Below are 23916 nucleotides of genomic sequence, written 5' to 3'. Positions count from 1 at the left end.
GACGTCATCTTCATATCAATAAAATGCCCTGCAGATGTGGACAAAAGTATTGCTCAGCTACACAGCTACAGCACAGGCTCCAACATCTGTGCTACCAAATAATAGCTTAAGGATTTCAATATCTTTGTATGTGCAATTCTCATTTGTATTAATGTATTTAATTATGTTAAGACCTTCAAATTACAATATAATTGTTATAAAAATGTGTATTAATTCCCTCACAGCAGAAATTGAAAGGTGCTGTACCTCTTTTTCTTTGCGATCCAAAGCTTCTCTCTCTGTCTGTAACTGAGCCTCCAGTGTGGAGTGTTGAGTCTCTGGGACGGCTTCATCCTGCTTCTTTTCTTCAGTCTGAGACGTACACACACACACACAAACAGCAAAACACATGTGTAAGAAACAACCTGGATCAGCAAATTCACAAGATATAAAAAGCCATGAAGGAAGAAGAAAAATAAACATGCTTAAATGAACACATGCAGTTCCACATCCTGCAGAGTGCAGCTGAGTCTCTGGATTTAACTGAGCAGCAGCAGAACAAATAGACACACATTAAATCACTGATCTATGTTTCCACTCACCACAGCCCTCCATCAACACAGGGGGGCAATCATGACAGTTTCTAACCACAACTCAGCGGCACCGGAATGCAATCTGCTTGGGCAGTGGTAGATCCACCCACACATTGTTCTCCCTCTCCCCTGCACCTAATGTCAGCTCATCTACATTTTCTCACACACCCTCTCCTAATGCTCCACAGCCATTGTTCAGACTGATTCTCTCTCCTGCCGTATTGGCTTTCCTCTCTTGCACATCATCCATCTCCCACATCCCCCCCTCCCCCTCCTCCTCCTAACCTTCTCCAGAGACTCAGCGCTGGCCAGCAGGGCCTGCTCCAGCTCACGGATGCGGCTCTCCAGCTTGTCAATCTCTTCGTCACGCTCCCCCAACTCACGACGCAGCTGCTCCGAGCTGAGCAGCAGCTCACTGCACCAATCCGCCTTCTCCTTTAGCTGGGAGGTCAGCTGGTCCACCTAGTAGTGAGAAAGAGGAGGGGAACACGAGAGAGGGGGGAATGTTTAATAAGACACGCAATGAGACACCACCACCAGCTAGCTGGTAGATCACAGCTAGCTGGAAGGTCAGCTGATCCACCTGAGAAAGGAGGGGGGACGGTGGTGAAATGAGGTGCACAGACGGAGTGAGACTTCATTCATGGGGACACAAAAATAAAGGAGAGTAACAATCAGGAGGGCTGGTAGCTTCTCTATCAGAGACCTTAGAAGATGAACGAGGGGACAAAGTGGGATCAGTGGGTGAAATGTTCATTAAGGATAATCTATGATCAGGGAGAGCACTCCAATATTCACCCAAGTTTACAAAGTAATCAATTCCTCCTTCTTATCTAATTAAGAAGAGAGAAAATTGAATGAGTCACAGAAATCTCACAGATATTTATGCCATCTTTGATGTTTTTTCGATAAAAGCATTGTGAGGATTCTGTGTTATTTCCATTTCAAAATGAAAGTTAAGTAAAAGAGAGGTTTTCTTGTGTCTTTTGAACACAGCTGACCTGGTTTCCTTCATTAAATATTGAAGGGACTAAGAATGTCCTATACAGCCTTTATGGGAGTACATCAGCACAGAATGGAATCCTTCTACGTTGCCTAACTACACAAATCAATTTTGGTAAAATATCGGTAAAATATGCAGAAAACGAGGGTGAATTGTATTTTATGTCACAAAAGCCCAATCCATATCTTTCATGCTCAGTTATATATTGGTGCCACATCAGGGGGACACAGGGGAGGAAACAGTGAGAATGGACAATGATTTGAGGTTGGGGAGCAACTAAAATGCACTAAATGCACTCTGGACGAGGGTTCTCTACATGTATCTAGAGGCAATACCTTAAAGCTTACTCCATCCACCTGTAAAAGCTACAGGAGAGAAAAGTCAGAAGCACAGGGGACCAAAGGATGGACAGTTCAAGGGTGGGAGGAGAGAGAAGAGGAAGAAGAACATGTTATGACGATGACTACGGCAGGCGTCTGTCTGATACATTGAGTGCTTCAATCCCAGAAGAGAAAAGAACAATGACATGCTTTCTAATGTTTATTGTATTCTTTTCTTTTATCTAAAAAGGGAATAAGTTCTTTGATGTCATGACAATAAAGAGATTTAGGATTCCCTTGTTCCGAGGACATAAATGGACGACTGTCACAAGAGCTGCAACATCATGAGAAAGACAAAAATGATCAGTCAATGCAGTAATGCCCTCACGACAATAAAAGCACAGGCAAAGCAAACAGGAACATATCACGATTGATACTGGCAGCAGATACTGAATGGGACTGACAGTCTGCTGTTTTGTGATGACACTGAGGAAGTAAACGAGACGGGTTGTGAAATACTGAAGATTTCCTGTGAGTGAGTGACAAACCTGCTGTTCCTCCATCTTACAAGAGTTTTACTGCACTGAATTTCTTTCTTTATTTATTAGACAATTTATAAATACTCACACACTGAATCCTCCTCTTTTTTCATCTGCCTAGCACTTCTAGTACGACAGGTTTGGTGTTAATTTCTAGTAATTCTACGAGCTCTATTGTCCTTACGCATGTCTCTGAGCTCAGTGTGTGTGTAGCCACAACACTCTTATATTCAGAAATGTGCATCTCCATTACGTCATTGGCCTCCAGCAGAGAACAATGATTTCTCCTGTTACCTGTTTGATTCTTTTTTCTGAGCCGGCCTGAAGCTTCTGGGGATTCTTGAGCTCTTGCTCCAGTTTATGGATCTCCTGCTGGAAGAAGTCCCTCTCGTGTTCCCGGTCCACTGCTTGTTCCTTCACACCAAAATAAGAGACACAATGTCAAACACAGACAGTTGTATTTGTATTTCTAGATATTTCAGAAGAATCAGGTAAGAATTATCTCTCCCACTCACATCAAGGAATCTTCTGTTCTTGTCCAGCTGTTTCTCCAGGGCTTGGATCTGCTGTTGGAGGTCTCCGCTCTCGGTTCTCTGCGCTTGTTCCAATTCTATGACTCGGTTGACCTGCTCCTCCAACTCTGCCTCCAGGAGTTTCACCTGCTTAAAGAGGTCGGAGTTTTCCTTCTCTGCCTGACGCTGGACTTCCACCTTCTCTTTCATCAGTTTCTCCGTCTCCTCCAGGAGGTCTGCAGAATGTGGTGATGAAGGAGGACAGGTATGTTATGACTGCCCGGCAGGTAGAAGCAGCTGATTTGTTGATTTCAGCTATGAGCAACTCAGGTTTGATTTTTGGTGAGGAATGGAATGCTGAGATGGAACCAAGGAAGAGTCTGAGGTTTATTAGCCGTCTTATTCAACGCAAATGTTGATCAATCTAGAATATGTAGTAGTAGTAGTAATACAGTATATGGTCCTTATTACAGATGGATTACACTTAAATGGAAAAACCTCAGACCTTCCACCATCTCAGTCAACTTCCCACCAGTTTGCCCCATTATTACCATTACCAACACCATCACCCAACACCATTACCCCTTAACCCCTGTCTTTGCCACCAGTGAACCAACCAATACTGACTCACCCAGGATCAAACCCCACAGGATTAGTGCAACAGTAGCAGAGTGAGAGTGCAAATGACGGATCAAAGACGCGGACAGTCCATACATTGCGATATCCATGCCTAATAAGCATTTACAGGCAAGGGAGGGGGAAATTCCGGAACGGCCAATCATCCCACTCAAAACAACTGCTGTCTATAGGTCCGAGGTGATTCATACACGTGAAGATGATTGACAATTAGGAAACATATACAAAAAAAACATGACTTTAATTTATCATGCTAAAAAAAGAGCTCTAAAAAGGACAAATTAGAGCAAAAATCAGTCCAAATGAAAAGCTGAAGCAAAGGAAGCAAAGGTTAGTGATTCAAACTGAGTGAGTGTGTGTGAGCCCATAGCAAGCAAGCAAGCTCAAAGCTGTGCCGGTGAATTGCTGGATTAAAGTTAGATCAATATACCTCCACCCAGCTTAGACAATCAATGTACACAGATACAACTGAGCCATGCTCAAAGTGGACACACCTGCTTCAGGTGCTGCAACCATTGCAGCTTCAACTAGGCCTACAGGAGAATAAGAAAGCACAGGAGTTTAACATGCTCTGGTTTTCTGTCACAGACAGGAAAAAAAGGACAGAGACGGGAGAGAGAGGATGGCAGTGTTTCCGTTCCGTCTCACAGTGTTAGGTTAAGAGTGACTGTGTTGCCAAAGCACAGAGAAGCCAAAACTGTGAAAGCAAAAGGAAGTACCTGAAAGAGCCTGACTCGCTTTGAACCCCCACATACTGGATACTTACCCTTTAAGCAAAGAATGTATTGAAACCTTTTTGATAATACAGGAGATACGGTGAGATGCAAGAAATGAACAAGCACCAGTAGCAAATGTTTAGCTTCAGTTACATTAACTAGATGGACACTCCAGATAGATGTTTCATACTAATCAAGACATCACTGAAACTAAAACATTTCATATCTTATGGTGCATTTTTTATCATCATTTAATCTGCAATCAACACTCTGTAATCACTGGAAATTTGAATCCTGAGATGTTAAATAAAACGCCCTGCATGACTTTCAAGCATGAGGGTGGACATATTATGTATTTTAAAAGTTTGTTGTTGTTGTTTGGGAATTGTGAGATACTTACGAAGCTCACGGGGCCCGGCGTGTTCCCTCATGGCATCCTGTTGCCGTGACAGCAGCTCCCTCTCCTCCTGCATCTGCAGCCTCTCCTGCTCCAACTCGTGCAGACGGCTACTTGTCACCTGTTTGGAGCAATAACATTCAGTTATTGAAGGAAGTGTGAAACCTTTTTGATCTTTTTAAATGTGAATGGTTGGTTTTTGTTCTTTTTCTCAGTGATGACTAACAGGAAACACTGCCAGATTTCAATGAGTCAATACATTTGCTGCCAAATAAGAAGGCAATGAAAATGCAAAACTATACCCTGAGGATTGTTTTACTATATTTCATTCAACAAATTTGTTTTTCCCCTGCCTGCAGCTGCAGCGTCTCACCTGAAGGTCCTGCTCAAGGCTCAGCTGCAGCTCCTCCTTCTGTCTCAGCTGCTCCTCCAGCACAGCCCGTTCACCAGTGTAGCCATCAATTACACCTGAAAGTGACAAGACCGTTACAAAACAGCACTAAAAGAAAAAATGTCTCTCACTCACTCGTTCACACACACACACACACAATGCATCAGTCCTTATAAATGAGCGGTGGGAAACACACTGAGCCACACAAACAAGAATTCAAGTGTATGGAAAACAACAAGCGATCCTGTATGACCCATTTTGCTTGACAGGAAGACCCAGCTAACCACAATGCTTTGCTTTATTATTACTGTATAATTCTGTCACAGGTCAGCGAGCATTATGAGTAAGGGGAGCGTTCACATCACTTATGAGCAAAGACAGCAGGCAAGTATTTCTAAGAGTCGTTTTGCTCATTCACTGTACGCCTGACTGTAGTTGTAACTTTGGGATGGGCTGCTTTGTGGCTTTGTAATGGCTCAGTGAACTGTTTGTATTATAAAAATGACAGGGATAAATGTCAACTGTTCTGTCAGGTGATCATTTCATTTCGACATCTGAGCAGGAACCAGTGGTGTGTGTGAGTTTGCCTAGGGAGGGATCCCTCCACAAGCAACATCTGTTTCATGACTGCAATGCAAACTCTGTGTTTGTATAAAAGATGTCTGTTACTGATGAATAGACTTTATTGTAAAAGACTGCTACACTACATATCTACTACCCTGAAACAGGCAGGAGAAATGTAACCCCTTCATCCCAGGAGTGCATTGCTTGCTACCAGCTGATGGAAAAGACTTCAAAAAACATCTCTCAAAAGAGTCAACAATACTAACGGAGCTTTTCAGGGAAGATCTCAGGGTTTTCCTCTCCTGCGAACAGAATACCAGAAAATGTCTCTTTGTGTTTAGTGTTTTCACTGACATCTAACACTTTGACAGTCACTGAAGAGGATCTTCTTTCCACGGGGAGGCGGACTCTTGTGTTCATATAAAACCAGTTTTAAAAGGCCGCACCCTGAGCTGGTACCTATGTTGATCATCCAGACAAAAGGGAGGGGATTTATTTCTATTTGGCCACTGTGGTATATGTCTAACAGGCACAATCTTGAAAGACATCTAACACAGAATCACCATTAATGACTGGAATCAATGATGTGCAGTGAAGCTAACATCGATGCCGTTACTCTCTGTCCTTCTTGGGTGATTCAGTGAAACTATGCTCACGTGATTTTATGATGTGTGTTCTTCTTTAACAGCTCTACTAGACAGGCAGAAGCTCATAGAACAGGGATACGACTCTGAAAAGCAAACTAAGTGAATAAATTACTGGCTGGTAACTCACCATTGTTCAGAGTGTCCCAAAAGCCAGAAAGAAGTGATTGTTGTGTGAGCCCAGTGGGTGTGTTTGGTGTGTGTGTGTGAGAATGGATGTGGTTGTACCAGTTGCCGCTCATTGACCAGCTGCCTCTGACATGGATGAGACGTCAGCTCTGAGGCCCAACATGATCTGACAAGGCACTTCCTCAAGAGTCTGAATTACCCACCGACATCTAAACTGCTTCCTCATCCCTCACAGGAAAATACTCACACCTTTCTTTCACAAATTCATACTTTGGTTGTCACGTACTCACATTCAAACACATCATCTGAGACTCACACACACATTTTACCATTTGTTTTCCCAGCACAGATGGTGTCCCACTGTTTTACGCTCCCTTATTAACAGCTGATCTCATCACTCCATGTAACACCCCCTCCCCCAAACACACACATGTATTTTCACTTTACTTCCATATGCTTGTTTTACTGCAGTGCTTCCCGCTGCAGGGGAGGCAGGAAAAAGCTCTTCAGACTATCAATTAACCCTTATATCGTAGATATAAAGCTGCACATCAAAGACATTCATTCACAAACGTAAACCAGATGATGATTCCTATAAAATAACAACAAAACAATACACCTGGATAAGATACACACACAGTTTTATATTCAATTTCAAACTCTCACCCTCAGCTCTATGAAGTTCCAGAGCCAGCTGCTCCCGAGCCCGGGCCTCCTCCATCGCCCGCTCCTGCAGCTCCTCCTGCTTTTGCAGCAGCTCACTCATCTCCTGGTTGTGGCGGAAGGACTCGCGCATCAGCTCAGTCTGGGTCAGCCGGGCATGCTCGAGCTGAGAGAGGAGAGAGAGGAGAGAGAGAGAGAGAGAGAGAGAGAGATGGAGTCGCACAAGCAGCAGAAATTTAGAAAGCAGGTCGATATCACAATCTGAAATGTTTGACCTGTATGAGGACATTCACTGTAAACATCTTTCATCACCATGACAGCAGTGGTGCAGATAAATACACCTTAAGTCACCTGACCCATATGACAGAGGAGAGGAAGGGGAGTTAGTAATCTTGAGGACACAGATTTATGTTTGATTCTGTAAAGGATTTGTGACAGGAGAGGAAACTGATAACTTTGATAAATAGCTTCAAGTGTAACCTGAATACTCCCTCATAACAATATGGAGTGGAAACACAGTTCAATGTCTGCATACATTCAAAGTGTTCATCCTTCCTGAGTTTTATAATAATTGACTTAGAAGACATCCCAGTCTATTACAGCCTTCTGGTCAGATGACAGAAGGCAGCGCTTCCTGGTGCAACAGCTGTGAAATGGTTATAATGCAATAAATGGGAAACGTGATTATGTTCTTTTCATAGATTTCTTTATCTGCAGGAGCAAAGGTCCTACTGCCACACGCTGTAAACCAGGAAGTGGAGGTGTGACACTGCCACATAGATGCCGTGTAATCTTTTACCTCCTGCTATGAGTGAACCACAGGAGAGACACAGAGAGCCTGCATGAGTTGTACTTGGAATAGAAGCCATGTGTCTGTTTACAAAATATCTGTGGCTTTACAAAACAGGCTGCGGAAAATTCTACTAGTAAAACATAAACTGACATCGTCCGGTCTTCAGCATGTTAAAAGTGTTAAGCACATTGTATTTGTTTGCATTGTGGTAGGTTTACACACCCAGCACTGAGTAACCTTACCGTGTAAGGAGGGGTGGGAAGGGAGATTTTGGAGATGACCTTAAGAAAGTGACCATTGGTTCTGTGATTGACATGTGAGATTTGAGTCAGCACCACCACGGAGTTCTTCTCATTCAAGGGGCTGGAAAGTGGAAACGGACGGGGAAGAGGCACCCGGGATTCCACCTCGTACACGTCCCGATCCTCCCCTTCCATCCACTTGCTAGTCTGCAAGGAGGACCTCCAGTAGGAGCGGTAGGAATCCATGGTAAAGGATGAACGCGGGGGAGAACTTCCTAGCTTGTTTCTTTACGGTGAAGTTCCTCTCCTGAAGGCATCAAAAGTAGCTTCCATTTGCCACCGTCTCTGAGGCTGAGCCGATCTGGAGTGTGTAACTACCAAAGGGAATAAGGTCCAGCGGGGGTTGAAGAGGCGAACATTGAGGATAGCTCCAAGCAACAGTCTCTATGTGTTCACCGAACACACAAGAAGAGTAAACAACATTCAGAGATGGTGACATGCGACGTCATCTCAATCACATGCTGCCTGGTTGGGGGCAGAGCAAAGTTCCAGGTAAATAGAGAAGCTGCCCTGCTACGTTGAGACGTTCCGTGACAGCGCAGTAGAAAGAAGCACCAAAAAATGGCATCGTCGGCAGCAGGTGGAAGTCACATTTGGGATTGGCGGATTAAACGGCATTCCTAGGCGTGACAGCAGAAGGTATGTAAACATAAAGCCCGTCGCTTCTCTCTGCTCTTTGGTGTTCAATCTGAGGATTACTAAACCTCTCTGTCTTCTTTCTGACCCTCTTGTTTCCGAGAGCAACTATACTATGTCTCACACCCCCGCATCTGCCCCAGCTCGCTCGCTCTCTGTCTCTCTTCCTCTCTCTCTCTCTCCCCCTCTCTCTCTCCCCCTCTCTGGAGATTCATTAACAATACAGCACCGCCGTAGCAACCGTGACCTGCAGGGAAGCTCCCGGGGGCCCCTTTAATTGTTTCGTCCGAGCAGCAGCCACGGTAAAATGACAGTTGTTAGATCCAGAGTCTCCTGTTCACTCCTGTTCACTCCCTTCCAAGGTTTGCTGTCAGTCTCTCCACGCATGACTGTTGCTCATACAACTCATTCACGCCTGATATCTCTCATTTGTCAGATGCTACGCTCTCCTTCATTCTACTTATCTCCTCTCTCTCTCTCTTCCTCTATGATTTACTCACCACACGCAGGCTTCTGACATTTTTTTTGCAATCACTATTAAAAAGAGAAAATCCAACACTTCCACAGCACTTTCCCTCACTTAGTAGACAGAACGCTCTTCCACTTCCTGCTGTAATTCCACATAGCAGGATACTGTTCACCAAAGTGGGAGGGAAGCAGGCGTGGCTTCAGCCCTCGAGGGCCAGTGAACCAGGTAGATTTGCAAATAGATGACACACACACACACGCACACACACCCTATCTTGTCTGTGTCTCATGTATTCAAGCCAGCTTGTCAAACCGGATTCATTCCCTGCGTGGTTGCAAAAAGAAATGATTAGGCTTTCTGTCGTACTTCCTTTGCTCCCTCCTCCCGTTTCTGTCTGTCCGTGTCAAACTGAATGCATGAACAATTTCCACGTCTCACTGAGCGATAATGAGAGAATCCTGAATCAACACCTTCCCCCCCTGGCAAATAATTCACAGCACACTCAACAAAGACACTTAACATTCCTGACCGGCTCGTTACATCAATCTCTGTTTACTCCAATGCTTTACAGGCAAGACGTGATGAACCGGCACGGCCCACACAGAAGAATCAATAAGGACGAGAGGAGATCATTACGCTAACCGCTACAAGATTGGTTGATTACAAGTATATGGTGCTGTAATTGCCCGCCTTTGAAATGTGGAATGTGCGGCATGTAAGCTTGTTGTCATGTTTTGGGAGTTCCACAAGAGGCGTCGACACTCAAAGCAAAAAGGTACCAGGTATTCAAGTTATGTTGTGTAATTATCTAAAAAAATGGACAACACAGACCGACATGTACTCAAGAGATGAATGGACGGTGGAACAACGCTGCTGCTCGGCCTGAGATGTCTCTAAAGCTATTTTTAGAGCGTCAAGATAGAGCCCACTGGACCAGAAGTGATGCTTGACTTTCAGCCAAAGGGAAGATGTGCCGTCCAGTCCGTTACCGTCACACACACACGGAGTGGCCTAGTTTGCTTGGCCCATCTCTCTGAACCTGCGTCAGTGGTCAGAGCGGCCACAATGCACAGACGACCTAAAAGTGGGTGGAGTTGTTTTGCCTTAGTCCATCACGATAGGCTGTGCGATCAGACAAAAGCCCTATGTAAATACAGCTTGTATCTATAGGCAACCACTGGGAATGAGCCAGCGCTTTTGTGTGTGAATTCTAGACGGACCAACTTTGTTGCTAACCGCATTCTGCAGTCTCATTATGCCCCCATAGAACGAGCATAGAAACCTAAAAGGAAGCAAACAATGTGAAGTGTGGGTATTTAAGTGTGTTAACAAAGCCTTCATGTCACGAGACTTTTCTGTTTACTGTGTAACATCCGAGCGGAGACAAACAGGATTGGGCATGAAGAATCTTCCTGATCCGTAACCTGACTAAACAAAGTCCAACAAACTGCATCAAAACTAAAATGTATGGTATAGCTGTTTGCTGATATATGGCAGTGTGTGTTTTCATGAAACTGAATAATTTTCCTTGACAAATGATGATAAATATCAACTTCTCTCTAAAAAGTGTTAGACACCATGTAGTAAGAAGATGAGCTGGCAAGGCTCACAAGGGAATAACCTGAAAGAATTGATTGCTTTCACATTGGAATTGATATCTGAAAGAGTGAATTTTCCTAATCACAAGAACTGCAATATGAATTATAACCCATGTTCACGAAACTGTGACAACAACAACAAGAAGAAGGCCGAGATGTTGGTAGCCAACACGTGTCAGGCAGAATCTTAAGTGTGCATCAATCAAGTCCTGTGAGGAACGGGTCAGGGAACACCGCTGACCTCTGTCAACATTTGAACTGCAGTCACAATATTGGTAGGAGGATTAATTCAGCCGCGGAAGTGGAAGTAGTATGCAGAGAACCCAGACAGTACGGTGTCCATACCTGGTTGGTGGTGTCTGTGATGGCCATCAGCATCTTCTCCAAAGCTGCCTGGAGTCGACTGCTGATGCCCGTGACATATTCCTCATTTTCCAGCCGTGTTCCTGCCCCCAGCAGCAGGCTGTCCATCATCTGCCGGGACACCTCCAGACCCTCGGCAGCCGCCACCTCCCCGGACCACATGCTGACATCATCTGTGCGAGTCCTGCTGCCCTGGTATCTTTCTGTGGATTCACCTGCATATCCACAAAAACAGATAGAAATAAATTACTTTTCCATTACACACACAACTGATGCTACTATGCACACCTGGCCATACTGGGACATGGAATCTCCTTGAACTGACTGACAAGGTTTCTTCTTTTTTCCTTACATGTTTAGGTTTTTACATTACATGTGATACTGGGTTATACGAATATAAAGTTCTTTATTTATTTAGATTATTTAAATGAATCAATTTGACACGGACCAAACCATCCACTTCCATTGTCATCTCTGTATACCTTATAGTATTCTTTGTCATACATGTGAATATTGGCTACAATTGTGGGTCTTCATCTCCATGTTCCGTACTTCCTAGAAATGTTGTCCTGCGAGTTTTGCTAGAATACATAGCGCTGTCCAACTTCATTTGAAGCTGATTTACATAAAAGTACAGAAGTGGAGGCACGGCCTGTGCTGCACGCCCTCATTTGCCTTTTAGTAAACAATTGGAAAAGCACAGACCATCGTTTGCATGCAAGCATGTAACACACAGGCATAAGCAGTCACCATCCACTGAGTTTGAGGAGTGTGTTGTTGTTGGCAAATATCCACAGCAAAGGAAAAATACCCTTGAGTTTGTTATCTTGTGCCTATAAGGAATCAACAACCATTTTCTTTGTTTTTAAGTTCAATATGGAAAATTAAACCCTAAGTACAGAACTGGAGTTTCCTAAAATGCTTACAAATCCTTAGATTTATGTTTTAAGTTATTATTAATTAATGAATATATTTCTAACAGATAGTATTTAGTATTTCTAACAGTATCAGTGTTAACACTAGCGACGTAGCACTGTTGTTGATGTGACTTGCCTGCAGCATGGGGTCTGATGGTCCCTGTGCCGTCCCGATGCTCTCCACTGGAGGAGTCACATAGACTCTGCATGTGAAGGCCCATGGTTTCCTCTGCAGCTGCTGTGGTCTTCAGGACATCACCCAGGACCTGACAGAGCCTCTCGTTGGCCTTACGCAAGAGGTTTCTGAACGCACAGGGGGGGGGGGAGCAGGGGGAAAGAAATTAGGATTAGTGATTGTGTGTAAGAAAATGTTTGAGTGAATGTTTGTGATCTACGTAATCTACAGCTCTAACATACACATACAGCTGTTAGCTTGAAAGCGCAAACCCAATATACACAATAATATAATATATAACCTAATATATACACATAGCTTCAGAATTTCCATTTAGAAATACTTGTATCTCTACACAAAAGTGACTTCCCTACTTGGGTAGAACAAGCATACAAATCCTGTCACTACCTTTCACTGGTGACATCGTCTTTTTCAGAGGATTCCCCTTCGTCCTGTGAGGACACCGTCTGTCCGCCAGCCTTCTTTTTGTCCACACGGCTCCAGTCTTCATCGTCCTCAACTTCTGGACCTTCTTGTGTCTTCTGTAAAGCCTGGACAGGCAGGAGAGAGAACACAGACAGCAGCCCCGTCATTGGAAATGCTACTGTTGGTTAGAGAGATTCCTGAAAACCAAGTGATGCTGTGGCTTCTTGGGCGACCATTAACAAGGCGTGCATAGACACACTTTCTTTTGACAAACACACAGACTACAAAACATAGACGCACTTCAAGCTTGCTTGGTGCCGAGTTAAACACTAGTATCTTTGTGCTACTATGGCAACAGGTGTGCTTGACTCACAGGAGGTGGTGGAGAAGGAGGAGGTAGCTCCATCTTTTGGAGAAACAACAGAAATGCATCTCTGCTTTTCCAGACAGAATGTCAATTGATTGTAAAAACTGCGTCACCGTGGAGACTGCCGATGGGTCACAACTGACACTGGTTTGAGTCAAAGGATCTTTGTTTGGCTTTTTTTAGGGCAGAGCACTGCGTACACTTTGAAAGCTGCTGCTTTACAGTCTAAGGAACAGACAAACGGTGCCGTACAAAGCTAAACTTTCTTAAAAACTAAAAACTTACTTACTAAAAAATCTATATCTCTTCAACATGTAATATTTATTGTAAATGTAAATATTTATATTTTTGCTTTTTATAATTTTGGTGGAACACTCAAATCCAACAATGAAATGCAACACAGAAATGCCAAAATGTATTTTATTTATTGTTTAACCTCTCCACTCATATCCCCTTTCATAAACTTAATAACTTACAGTGTCACCTTTCACCTTTAGCTCATCCACGTATGATAACATAACATTCTGTCAGACATCTTAAAGTGATTCCTGCAGCACAGGCATTGATTCTCTTGGTAAGAGAAAAACACGATTCATACGCATTTACTCTTAAACTGTTTCACAAAGTACAGAAACTTAAACTTCTTTCATATTAAAAGTCATCTGAGACACTTCCTGCAACCTTATCACTAAATTATCATTAGTGTCAGCACCAAGAATGTGTTGGAACAACTCATTTCACAAAGAACATTGGATCTGACAGCCACTGCTATCACAGTAAAAGCTTAATGATGCAATAAATAGTTGGTGAAAGCCCGGCTGACCGATGAGAAAGCCGGTGCGTGACCCAGAGAGGGAGGAGAGAGATGCACATCCAATACCTCCTTTTGAAACTGGTGGATAAACTAACATGGGCATGAATTGTGATCATGTATGTTCAAGCTTTTTCAATAAACTGGTACATCAATAATAAATATATATAAATACATATATTTGTGTGTGTGTGTGTGTGTGTGTGTGTGTGTGTGTGTGTGTGTGTGTGTGTGTTCTATGCTTCTTTGGAAATGAATAGATTCTCAATAATTCCTCAAAACAAAGCAGGTAGAAGACAAAAGTGCAAATTGAGTGTGAGTGTGCATTTCACATGCATTTGAGCTCTTGTGGTTGAAAGTCTTATTATGAGGCTTGGGTCAAACTCTACCCATAAGGCATTAGTGTAACAAAAAAACTGAACAAATATGTTTCAAACCATGCATCAAACAAGGAGAGATCTTGAACTATGTTAAGGCTTGCAACAAACATGCAACAAACAAACGTGTTTTAATCCATGAGTCAAACAAGGAGAAATCAAACAGCTTTAACTGTGTTAAGGCATGCGGTATTAATGCACACTGTAATGTAGATTTAATCCAGACCAGGTAACACAAAGCATTTCAACACAATGCACAGGCAACAGACCAACACAACAGTAATGAATTCTCGGAATTCATGCAACACTGAAAAGACAGCTGCACTGACCTGCTCAGGTGCTGATTTGGATTTCTGCAGCTGCTCTTTTAACTTTCGGATCTCTGTGTTCCTCTCCTCCAGCTCTTTTTCCAGCGTCTCCCTCACCACTTCCTCCAGAAAGCTGCCGGTGCTGACAGAAGCGATGACAGTCAGCGCTTCTTTCTCCCTCTTCTCCACTTTGCCCTCATCTAACTGGGTCTGCATGGAGGTGGTGGTCTGACTGGAGTGCCTGATGATGCGAGCCAGCTCCGTCTGCTGAGCAAACTCCACCGACATCTGAACTATGGCCTGTCAGAAAAAGAGATTTTAGGAATCATTTGTGGGTCCAAACAAGCAAATATAGCAGTCAATGCCTCCTCTTGCTATTAATATACAGCCACTAACGGATATATTTATTTTGGAAGACCAAGTTATTGATGCACTGTTTAATCTCTACTATTCCTGCTTTTGGTGAATCTGAGTTGATACGAGTCAAACTTGAGAGAAAAATAGAAGTTGAGATATATATAGACTAACCTTTCTGTGTTACACTGATCCTGAAAACAACAACACCTACCTTAGCAACTTCCTCCTCCACTTTCTCCCAGTTCTTCTCTTCCAGCTCAGCCTGCTCTCCTGCCCAGATGCTCTCAGCAGAGAGTCCCGATGCGATGTCCCCTCTGAGGTCCTGTTCCAGCTTGGGCAGCACCACTTCTTGACCCTCCTCTGTTTTCCTAACCTGTTCCCCGTCTTCTCTCACTCTTCTTGGCTCAGTGCTGTGCTGCGCCTTGAGAGCGGTCACTTCTTGGATGTACTTGTGATACAGTGCTTTCCTCAGTGCCTGCAGCTGTGCTGTCAGGCCCACGGACCTTGTAGACCAATGGGGCTCTGCAGATCTCTCTGAAGGTCCCTCCTTTACAAGGTCGTGCTAAGAGAAAAAAAACACAGAGGATGAAAAAAGGGACGAGAAGAACTACAAGATAAACAGATATTTTCAAGGCCTGACTGCAGGACGCATGACGCATCAGCAAACAAGACATGAAGTAAACAACACTTCCATTTCCTCCAGATTGTGATAAACAGTTTCTATAGGGGTCTCTATTGCTCCATCTTACCCTGCCCACTCTATCCTGTAATAAATACAGCATTTTGTTCTCTTGAAACCCCCCGGGCCAATAAAGGGATAAAAAGATTCCTTGCTTTACCCGAACACGCAGCACTAACACACTACCGTTCTGTTTGGTGCTGAATCCATGTCTTGTTTATCTTAGCATCACCCAGCTTCTTGTTAGAGTTCTTCAAGGTTCCCATTTTAAATAAACATATCATACTTATCAAACATATCATCACATCTTATATACCAAGTCTCTAACTCTTCTTATGGAGAGATAAGAGCCTTGAGGACACACACGTTAGGAGGGAGTGTGGATGTTAGACTGAGACAGAATGACAGCTCACTCGTGCAAAGCTAAATCCTCCTTTCATACAGACACGGGATTAGAGTTTGTCTCCTTAATTCACAACTCCGGTGGTATGCTGGTGTGTTATGTAGTGTCCTGGATTCAGGGCACATGGTAGCCTAAAGGCTGTAAATGCCTGCACGCCTCCATCCATACTACTGAGCATAAACACGTTTCAGCTTGAACTTGGATACAATTCGTGTGACATGAAAGATCTTACATGAAACCAAATCAAACCTTAGCAGACAAACCTTAAGTTCCCCTCTGTGCTCCTCCACCCTTTCAGAGCTGGATTCTGGAACACTGGACAGGCTGAAATCAAACAAAGACTTCATTTTAATACTTTAATACACTTCTTCGATACACTTTGATTTCTAGCATTTTCTTTTAGAGACTTATTAATCAACCAGCAAGAGAGTTGAGTTCACTGCAGGAATAGTAAGACTGATACCGTCAAGGTAACTATATTTATAAAGTTAAACAGCAGATGGCAGTAGAAGCTATGTTTACACCCATACACACACATATGGTCTGATTGGAAAGAGTGTAGGAAATAAATTATGATACGAGTAATGACATGAGAACGCATTATGTTGTATATTATCCTGTTAAAACCTCACTTACTAGCTGTGCATTTAAATTCTCATTTCATGCACTGAGTTGAGAACGAAACTGCTATTTGCTATTTGATTGCAAATGTGAAGATCACAAGAAACCTTGAGCAGAACAAGACCCCAATACAAGACCTCCTGTCCTTGACCACACGACTTTAATCAGGCACTTATCTCAATAACACATCGGGAATACATGAAAACTAATTTATTGGTTAACTGGCTGGTAAGAGTGTGTATGTATAATGCATTTAACTGCCTGGTGAATATTTCATTAGCTGAGGATTTGTTGTCAGCAGGCCTGGGTCAGGTAGCTTCCATATGCTACACAGCAGCATTTATGTGTATTAGATCTAGGAATGATTGCCTGTAGAGATGACATACAGGAGGGTGCACATATGCAGTGGAAGTACTCTTCAAATGCAGATCTGTAATCTAATGAGTCGTCATTTGAATATGGGACAAATACAGTTGAATTATTTGTCTTGCCATACTAACCATTACTCAGACTCAGACTGCAGGATTTGTTATTTTAATGGCACACAATGTGTTTGATCCAGACTGATCACCTGAAGTGTGCGTGTGTGCCTGTGGCCTCCTGCAGTCGGTGCTCCAACATAAGGAGCTCAGTGGTGTAACGCTCCTCGGTCTCTTCAGCCTGCTGCTGGTAGTGCGCCCTCAGGTGCTCCATTTGTTGTCTGTGGCTTTCCTCCAGCTGGAGCTGCTTTTCCTGGGCTTCAGCCTTCAATCTTTGTAAGTCCTCACACTGGGAGGTAGACGGCACACCAGCATGCTCCTCTGGGTCTAACAACACAGAGGGAAATGTAAACGATTTTTAAAATAAAGACACACATCTTTTGGGTAGAATAACAAATTGGCAAAGGTTAAATTAATATAAACTTTTGAAGGGCTGTTATTGTAGCCTCCAGCTTGTGAAGTTACCACACATCTGTCACATGAGCTGATTGAACTTTCTGTCAGAAGGGAGAGGAAGACAGGATTACCTTTACTTTTAGCAGAACCTAGGCCGACACCCTGCATACGTAGCTCAGATATCTCCTCACTATTTCTCTTCAGTTCATCATAAGCCATCTGCAGTTCCATCATCTAGGAGAGAACAACATTGCTAGTGAGAGTTTCTGTTCCTATTTTCATCCTAAAAACAAACAAAGTTCAACAAATGTGGCAATCTTGACCTTGTTCCCGTCAGCTCTCAGCAGAATCTGAAGCTGTGAGAGGCGTTCATGTTCCTGTTCAATCCCGTCCTTCACCAGCTGAAGGTCCTTGTACAGCGCTACAGTGTGAATAAACATAGATTCTATAATACATGACATTTTAGTGTGGCCAGGGAAAAATGTTACTAAAATAAGATTTGTCACCTCATTTACTTGTTTAAAAAAAGCTTTAATTACCTCTGGCCTCAAGTAAGACAGATGGACATTCACTAGTTTCTGGCCTTTCTTCTGAAGGGGATCCCTGGACTTCTACTGTAGGGGGTCGCTGGACTTCTACTGAAGGGGGCTGCTGAGGTTTTGTTTCAATACTCTCCAAAACATTCTCACCAAATATCTTTCTAAAAGACTGAAAAAGAAGCAGAGAAAGGTCACAAGTTAGGTAAACATCAGAAATGCGCATAAATACAAATGCCACAATACAACTTACTATTTATTAATAATATACCATTATTATTTTTGCTTGTATACTTACCGAAATGATTTCGCTGCATTCTTCTGATACAGCTTGTAACATGTTCTTGTATTTGAAGATTCTTGGCTCATCTGTTATAAAGAGAAAATGTACAGAATTCATTTCAAAAGTTGTCAATGTTTGTAAGAAGCAACAATACATTTCTATAGTTGATTATATTTGGGAGTATGAACCTAGAATCCTAGAAGGCTTATCTGATTAGTATTACCTCGGCATAGCGGGAACAACTGAAACCAGTATGAATGATGGATCAAAAGGCCTCAAACACAGGCGCATACAAAGGCTCACCCTGGCCATGGTGCTCTTTCAGGTGCTGCAGTTTCAGCTCCAGGGAGTGTGTGTGAGTGTCCGTGTGCTCTTGCAGCAGCTCGAGCTGGGCAGCGTGGATTTGAGACAGACTGATGCGCTGGGCCTCCATCTGAAGCCGGCAGTCACCCTTTAACACAGAAAAGATAGCTGAATCAGTAAACTGGATGACAATGAAACATGTTGAGATTGCAGTGCAAATAAAGTTGAATTTATAGGCCTGCATTATAAGTTTTGCTAATGAAATTATGCAACAAAGTAAATCCATCTCCTACTCAGGAGGAGATGAATAATTAAATAATCATCTTTCTTCTGATATACAGCTATGGCCAGCTGCTGTAGTCAGTATTAGGAGAGAGAGAATGAAAGGAATAGTCCGGCCCTCTTTCAGTCTTACATTATGTATTAGCACAAATTTGGTTCGGCCACAACGACAATTGGTTCCCTTTCATGTCAGATCCTTGAAAGTGCACTCTCCGTTTTTAGAATCAGGCAGTGTTCAATACGCTTTGTTATGATGCAATCTCCCCTCCATCCCCACTTGGACGCTGCACTGTAGAGTCCATTCAGTCCTGTAATCACTCCGACGCTGCTTAGAACATGCAGATAAGGGACACTCGGTGCCTAACAAACAGAGCGCGGCTGTGCTGTTGTTTGTGCTGTTGCTGCTTTGTACAGGACAAAAACAAATTAATTATTTTGAATCTGCTTACACGCTCGCCCTACTGAACAAGCAAAGACTGAAATCTGTAATACCAATGCTGCCTTGGCTGTTTTGTCGGATGCACCTAAGTAACAAGTAACTATGAAAAAGACAATCAACAGGAAGGATGTGAGCTTGAGTGACATTTACATGTTCGGGAGTCTCTTGCTCCTCCTCCGCTCCCGGCTGCACCACAGGCTCCATGTGGCGCCTCGTCCCATTTGCCCTCACCTAAGAAACAAGCGGGGGGAAGAGGCTGTTATTCCTGTGACTGCCACTGCCTGCACGAGTGAGGACGGATAAAAGGGATGGATAGAAAGGCAAAAAGCAACATAATGGATCACATCCTGAGAGGGAGTGCCAGATTAGCTGCTTCCATCACATTTCCTCCAAAACAAGTATCAGAATCTAGACAATATTATGTTGCCTAGATTCTAACTTATATCATAGAATACATGGGAAATTTGTTTTTGTTTGCTCCATCTTTTAAACAAGGGTTTCCAGCATGTACGGTTTGATGTTCAGCTCCTCATTAAAGCATCTAGTTTCACTTCTGAAGTCTAAGTCAAGCATTCCAACCCAGGAGGTACAACTGGAATATGTGACACAGATGTGAAATGGCACGATATCATTTGCCTTGTCAAATAGAGACACAGCTTGGACATTGAGATGGTTGATACATAGAAGTGAGCAGGGGAGGGGTGTGTGTGTGTGTGGGGGGGGGGGGGGGGGGGTGGCTCCTCACCTCAAACCCTTCACTCCCTGCAGGATGGAAAGAAACTAGAATGTACACATTTCACCAGTACACACACACACTAGCAGCAGTGATTCAAAGACGAAGTGATTCTGATTCAAGACTGGGATCTGTGTTTTCCGTGCCTTCTCAAAAACCGACACGCCACTCAAGAGTGAAGACGCGGAACTTTCAATGAAAGCAGATTATAAATATTGTATAGTAACACGAAATACTGGCTCTGGAAGAACTGAGGAGAATATCCATGGAGTCTTAATATTCCACGATGATGTGCAGGCTGTTACTGTGTGTGTGTGTGTGTGTGTGTGTGTGTGTGTGTGTGTTTCTTCTACATACACTAAAATGTCCCACATTCACTCTTTAGTTGACGTCAATGAGTCTGCCCAAACTTAGAAACACACAATGCTCTGTTATCTTAGAACAGCAGTCGCCAACGAGCCTGCAGACGCAATTTGCAGCAACAACGTCACTCACTACAGGGAAATCATCTCAGCACTTAAACCACCTTAGACCTATTCAATGCACCGGTGAAGCCTTATCTGGTTAAGAAGTCCGTCTGCAGGATACTCCTTTCACACGCACACCGCCTTGCAGTTATTGAAAAGCCCTTTAATGGCTCAGACAAACATTTAATCTAATCATACTCTGGCAGAGAAAAGGCGGCGGGGCCATTTCACCGCTGAGCGCTGCAGCAGCAGATTCATGTGAGTGCTTACCCTTTTGTTGATGTGGTCTCTGTCTCCGTTTCCTTGGCACCCGTCTGTGGAGTCCTGCGTGTCGGCCCTGTGCTGCGACGTAACCTGGCTCTCCATCTGAGCCGGCAACTCCCGCTCTGCGACACTTGTAGCTGCTTTCTCTTCTTCCACCGCTGTCTCCTCCTCTTCCTCCTCCCTTCCTCTCTCTTCCCTGCTCTGTGAGGGAACAATGCCTGGTTTGCGCTCTTGTTTTGACCTCTGCCGTCTCTTGCGCTTGCTTGACGCCGAGGCTGTGGGTTTCTGCAGGGAGGACCGTCCTTCAACAGGTTCCTCCGCAGGGGAAGGGGCTGCTGCTGCTGCTGCTGCTGCTGCTGGAGACGGAGCCGGTGTCTGCGTAAGCCTCTGGACCTCCAGTGTCTGCCGTATGCCGTCTCTCTCTGCCTCAGCTGCCTGTAAGCGGGACTGGAGAGCCTCCACCTCTCCTTGCAGAGACTGAATCCGAAGGTGATGATCCTCTGAAGAAACAACTGAAGCTGCAGGCTCAGGGGTCTTCTCTCCTTGCTGGACCTTGGCTTTTCTCTCTTTCCCCTCTTTCCCTCTCGTCTGCGGCTTAACAGTTTCCTTTTTCTTTTCCAGTTCTTTCTTTAGGCTTTTGTTCTGGGCGATGGCCGTCTTGTTTTCTTGCCTCGCTTTCGTCAACTCTTCATCCAGCTGTCCCACTTTGCTCTCTGTAACCGTCAGTTTCTCTGTAACTTCAGAAAGCCTTCCAGCCAGGCTTTCTTTCTCCTTCAGTGTAACAGTCAGCTTCTCCATTAACTCAGTAGTATCTTTTTCCATCGCAGCTTTACTGCCTGCGTCCTCCATTTCTCTGCCTCTGCTGCTCTCTTCCTGCCTCTGTATCTGCGACTGAAGGCTTGAAATCTTCGCCTCAAACTCAAGTGTCTCCTTCAGCGTTCGCTCTTCTAACTGTGTCTTTGCCTTAATGAGACATTTGTAGTCCTTCTTCAGCTCTTGATAGGTCTCTTCAAAATTCTTTTCAGCAAATGAGGAAGAGGTCCTCTGCCTTTCCATTTCCACGCTGAGCTCCTCTACTTGTTGCTGTATTTTAATATTATCTGCTGTGAGGGTCTCAATTTTCCTACTTGTTGATTCCGTCTCTTCTTTTAAAGCATTATTGGATTCTATTAACATGTTGTTCTCCACTTCCTTGTTTTTCACTTTATTTGCCCAACACTCTTCCTTCTCTTGTGCCTGTTTTTCTAACTCCTCCGTCTTTATCAACAGCGTCTGAAGTTCTTTCTCCATTCTAGCCCGTTCTTCTCCTCCCTTCCTCAGTTCCTCCACCTCCACCTGAAGCTCTTGTAGCTGCCCGACGAGCTCATCCCCTTTGGAGCTCTGCAGAGTCATCTTCAGCTCCTCTTTCAGTGCAAGAATTTGATGTAAAAGCTCATCTCGCTCGGTGACAACACCTGCCTTGTCTCCCTGTTCCGACCGCAGTTCTTGTTCATAACGAACGCTCAGCTCATCCAAAGCCTTCTTGTGTTTGATAGCAGCTTCATTGAGGAGGTTTTCTGTATTTAGGAAGTTCTCCCTCTGCAATTCCTCCTTCAGGTTAGTGAGCTCCTCCTCGTGGCTGAAGAGAAGCTGCGTCCTCAGTCTTTCCAGCTCTGCCTCCTGTGACTCTGCCATTCGGCCCAGCACGGCATCTTTCTCCCTCTCCAGCATTTCCAGCTTGATCTTGTAATTGGTTGTCTCTGACTCGTGTTTAGCCTCTGCCTCTTGTGCGTCTTCCTCTGCAGCAGCCAGCTGGCACTGCAGAGTGTCAATAGTATCCTGGAGGTGGTGCAGTTCAGTGTGTTTGCTTTCCTGAGACATTAGCGTGCGGGAGACCAGCTCCACTTCTTCCTTAGCAGAATGGAGATCTTGAAGGAGATGATCCACCTTTGCCTGCAGGTTGAGTTTTTCTTGAGTGACCTGGCTGAGTTCATGTCTGACTTTACTCTGCATTGCTTGAGATTCCGATAACGTCTCCTGAAGCTCCCTCACCTTAGCATCGAGTGTGTCCACCTCATCCATTCTAACAGCAGATATTTGAGATTGATGTTGAGCTTTTAAAAGCTCCATGTCAGCTAAATGTTGCTGAATCATTTGATCCACATTAGCCACATGTTGCAAATTAAGCTCCTGCTTCATCTGGACAATTTGCTGGCCGTACATCTCATCCAGTTCCGCCCTGAGAAGTGCAAGCTTCCTCACAGATTCTTCCTCCATTCTTTGGAGGGCGTCGCCCTCAGACAAGCTGCCCTGGTGACAGCGCTTCTGCAGATCTTCCACAGTACCCATGAGCTGCATGATTTCAGCAGACGACATTCGCTCTTTCTGTCTGGAATTTGAAAGTTCACTCTTGCAGTTCTCCAGCTCTGTTCGCTCTTTATCTAACTCCAGTTTACAGCTCTCCATTTCACCTTTACAGCTTTGTAAGACAGACTTTGTGCTCTCCCATTCATCCAGGCATCTTTCAAGCTCCGATTCCTTTGCAGCCACCTGCTCTTGGAGGTCATGAAGGCTTCGGGCAGAGGACTCCAGGTCATTCTTGATCTTGGTAACAAGGCAATCACGTTCTGAAATGACTCTCTCTTGTTCTGCAATGATCAGGTCTTTCTCATTTGACTCATTAATGGAAGTTTCTTCTGCAGTCCTGCCTGCCTGAGCACATTCTTCTCTCAGCAGAGTCAACGATCCTTCATGCTTTGTGATTATTGTAGTTTGCTCCGAAATGAGCAGATTTTTCTCTCTCAGTGTGTGTGCATAAGACTCCTCCGTCTCTCTCAGCTGAATTAGCGACTGTTCGTGACTCAAAATAATCCTTTCTTGTTCAGCAATCAGCAGGTCTTTCTCATTTGCCCTTTGAGTGTACGAATCATCTGAGCTTCTCCCCGACTACAAAGAAAACCATGATAAATGAACAATGTTAACAATTTACTGTATTGGAAATGAAATGGAAAAGAGCCGATATCTAACAGGCAAACTGTGACAGTCTACAATATTCTACAAATGCTGG

General features: G+C 44.0%; 1 protein-coding gene across 1 annotated transcript in view; it reads right to left on the bottom strand.

The window, feature by feature from the left end:
• Positions 1 to 23916, bottom strand: part of akap9 (A kinase (PRKA) anchor protein 9) — a 42786-nt gene that overhangs the window by 10741 nt on the left and 8129 nt on the right. The window contains exons 8-29 of the mRNA XM_076139190.1: positions 20877 to 23795; positions 19557 to 19637; positions 18686 to 18833; positions 18398 to 18468; positions 18103 to 18271; positions 17887 to 17984; positions 17695 to 17797; positions 17260 to 17494; positions 16331 to 16391; positions 15197 to 15547; positions 14650 to 14928; positions 12748 to 12890; positions 12268 to 12467; positions 11230 to 11462; positions 7090 to 7252; positions 5069 to 5163; positions 4699 to 4816; positions 4077 to 4115; positions 2950 to 3182; positions 2729 to 2848; positions 858 to 1034; positions 247 to 351 (exon numbers count right to left, since the gene is read on the bottom strand). Of these exons, the coding sequence (XP_075995305.1) occupies positions 247 to 351; positions 858 to 1034; positions 2729 to 2848; positions 2950 to 3182; positions 4077 to 4115; positions 4699 to 4816; positions 5069 to 5163; positions 7090 to 7252; positions 11230 to 11462; positions 12268 to 12467; positions 12748 to 12890; positions 14650 to 14928; positions 15197 to 15547; positions 16331 to 16391; positions 17260 to 17494; positions 17695 to 17797; positions 17887 to 17984; positions 18103 to 18271; positions 18398 to 18468; positions 18686 to 18833; positions 19557 to 19637; positions 20877 to 23795 (6141 nt within the window). The remainder of the gene's footprint in view (positions 1 to 246; positions 352 to 857; positions 1035 to 2728; positions 2849 to 2949; positions 3183 to 4076; positions 4116 to 4698; positions 4817 to 5068; positions 5164 to 7089; positions 7253 to 11229; positions 11463 to 12267; positions 12468 to 12747; positions 12891 to 14649; positions 14929 to 15196; positions 15548 to 16330; positions 16392 to 17259; positions 17495 to 17694; positions 17798 to 17886; positions 17985 to 18102; positions 18272 to 18397; positions 18469 to 18685; positions 18834 to 19556; positions 19638 to 20876; positions 23796 to 23916) is intronic.

This window comes from Genypterus blacodes, unplaced genomic scaffold (genome assembly GCF_046128005.1).
Source record: "Genypterus blacodes isolate CSIRO-AG114 ecotype Tasmania unplaced genomic scaffold, CSIRO-AGI_Gbla_v1 ptg000438l_1, whole genome shotgun sequence".
Classification (NCBI taxonomy): Eukaryota; Metazoa; Chordata; class Actinopteri; order Ophidiiformes; family Ophidiidae; genus Genypterus; species Genypterus blacodes.
This window is presented reverse-complemented; position numbering and strand designations above follow the sequence as displayed.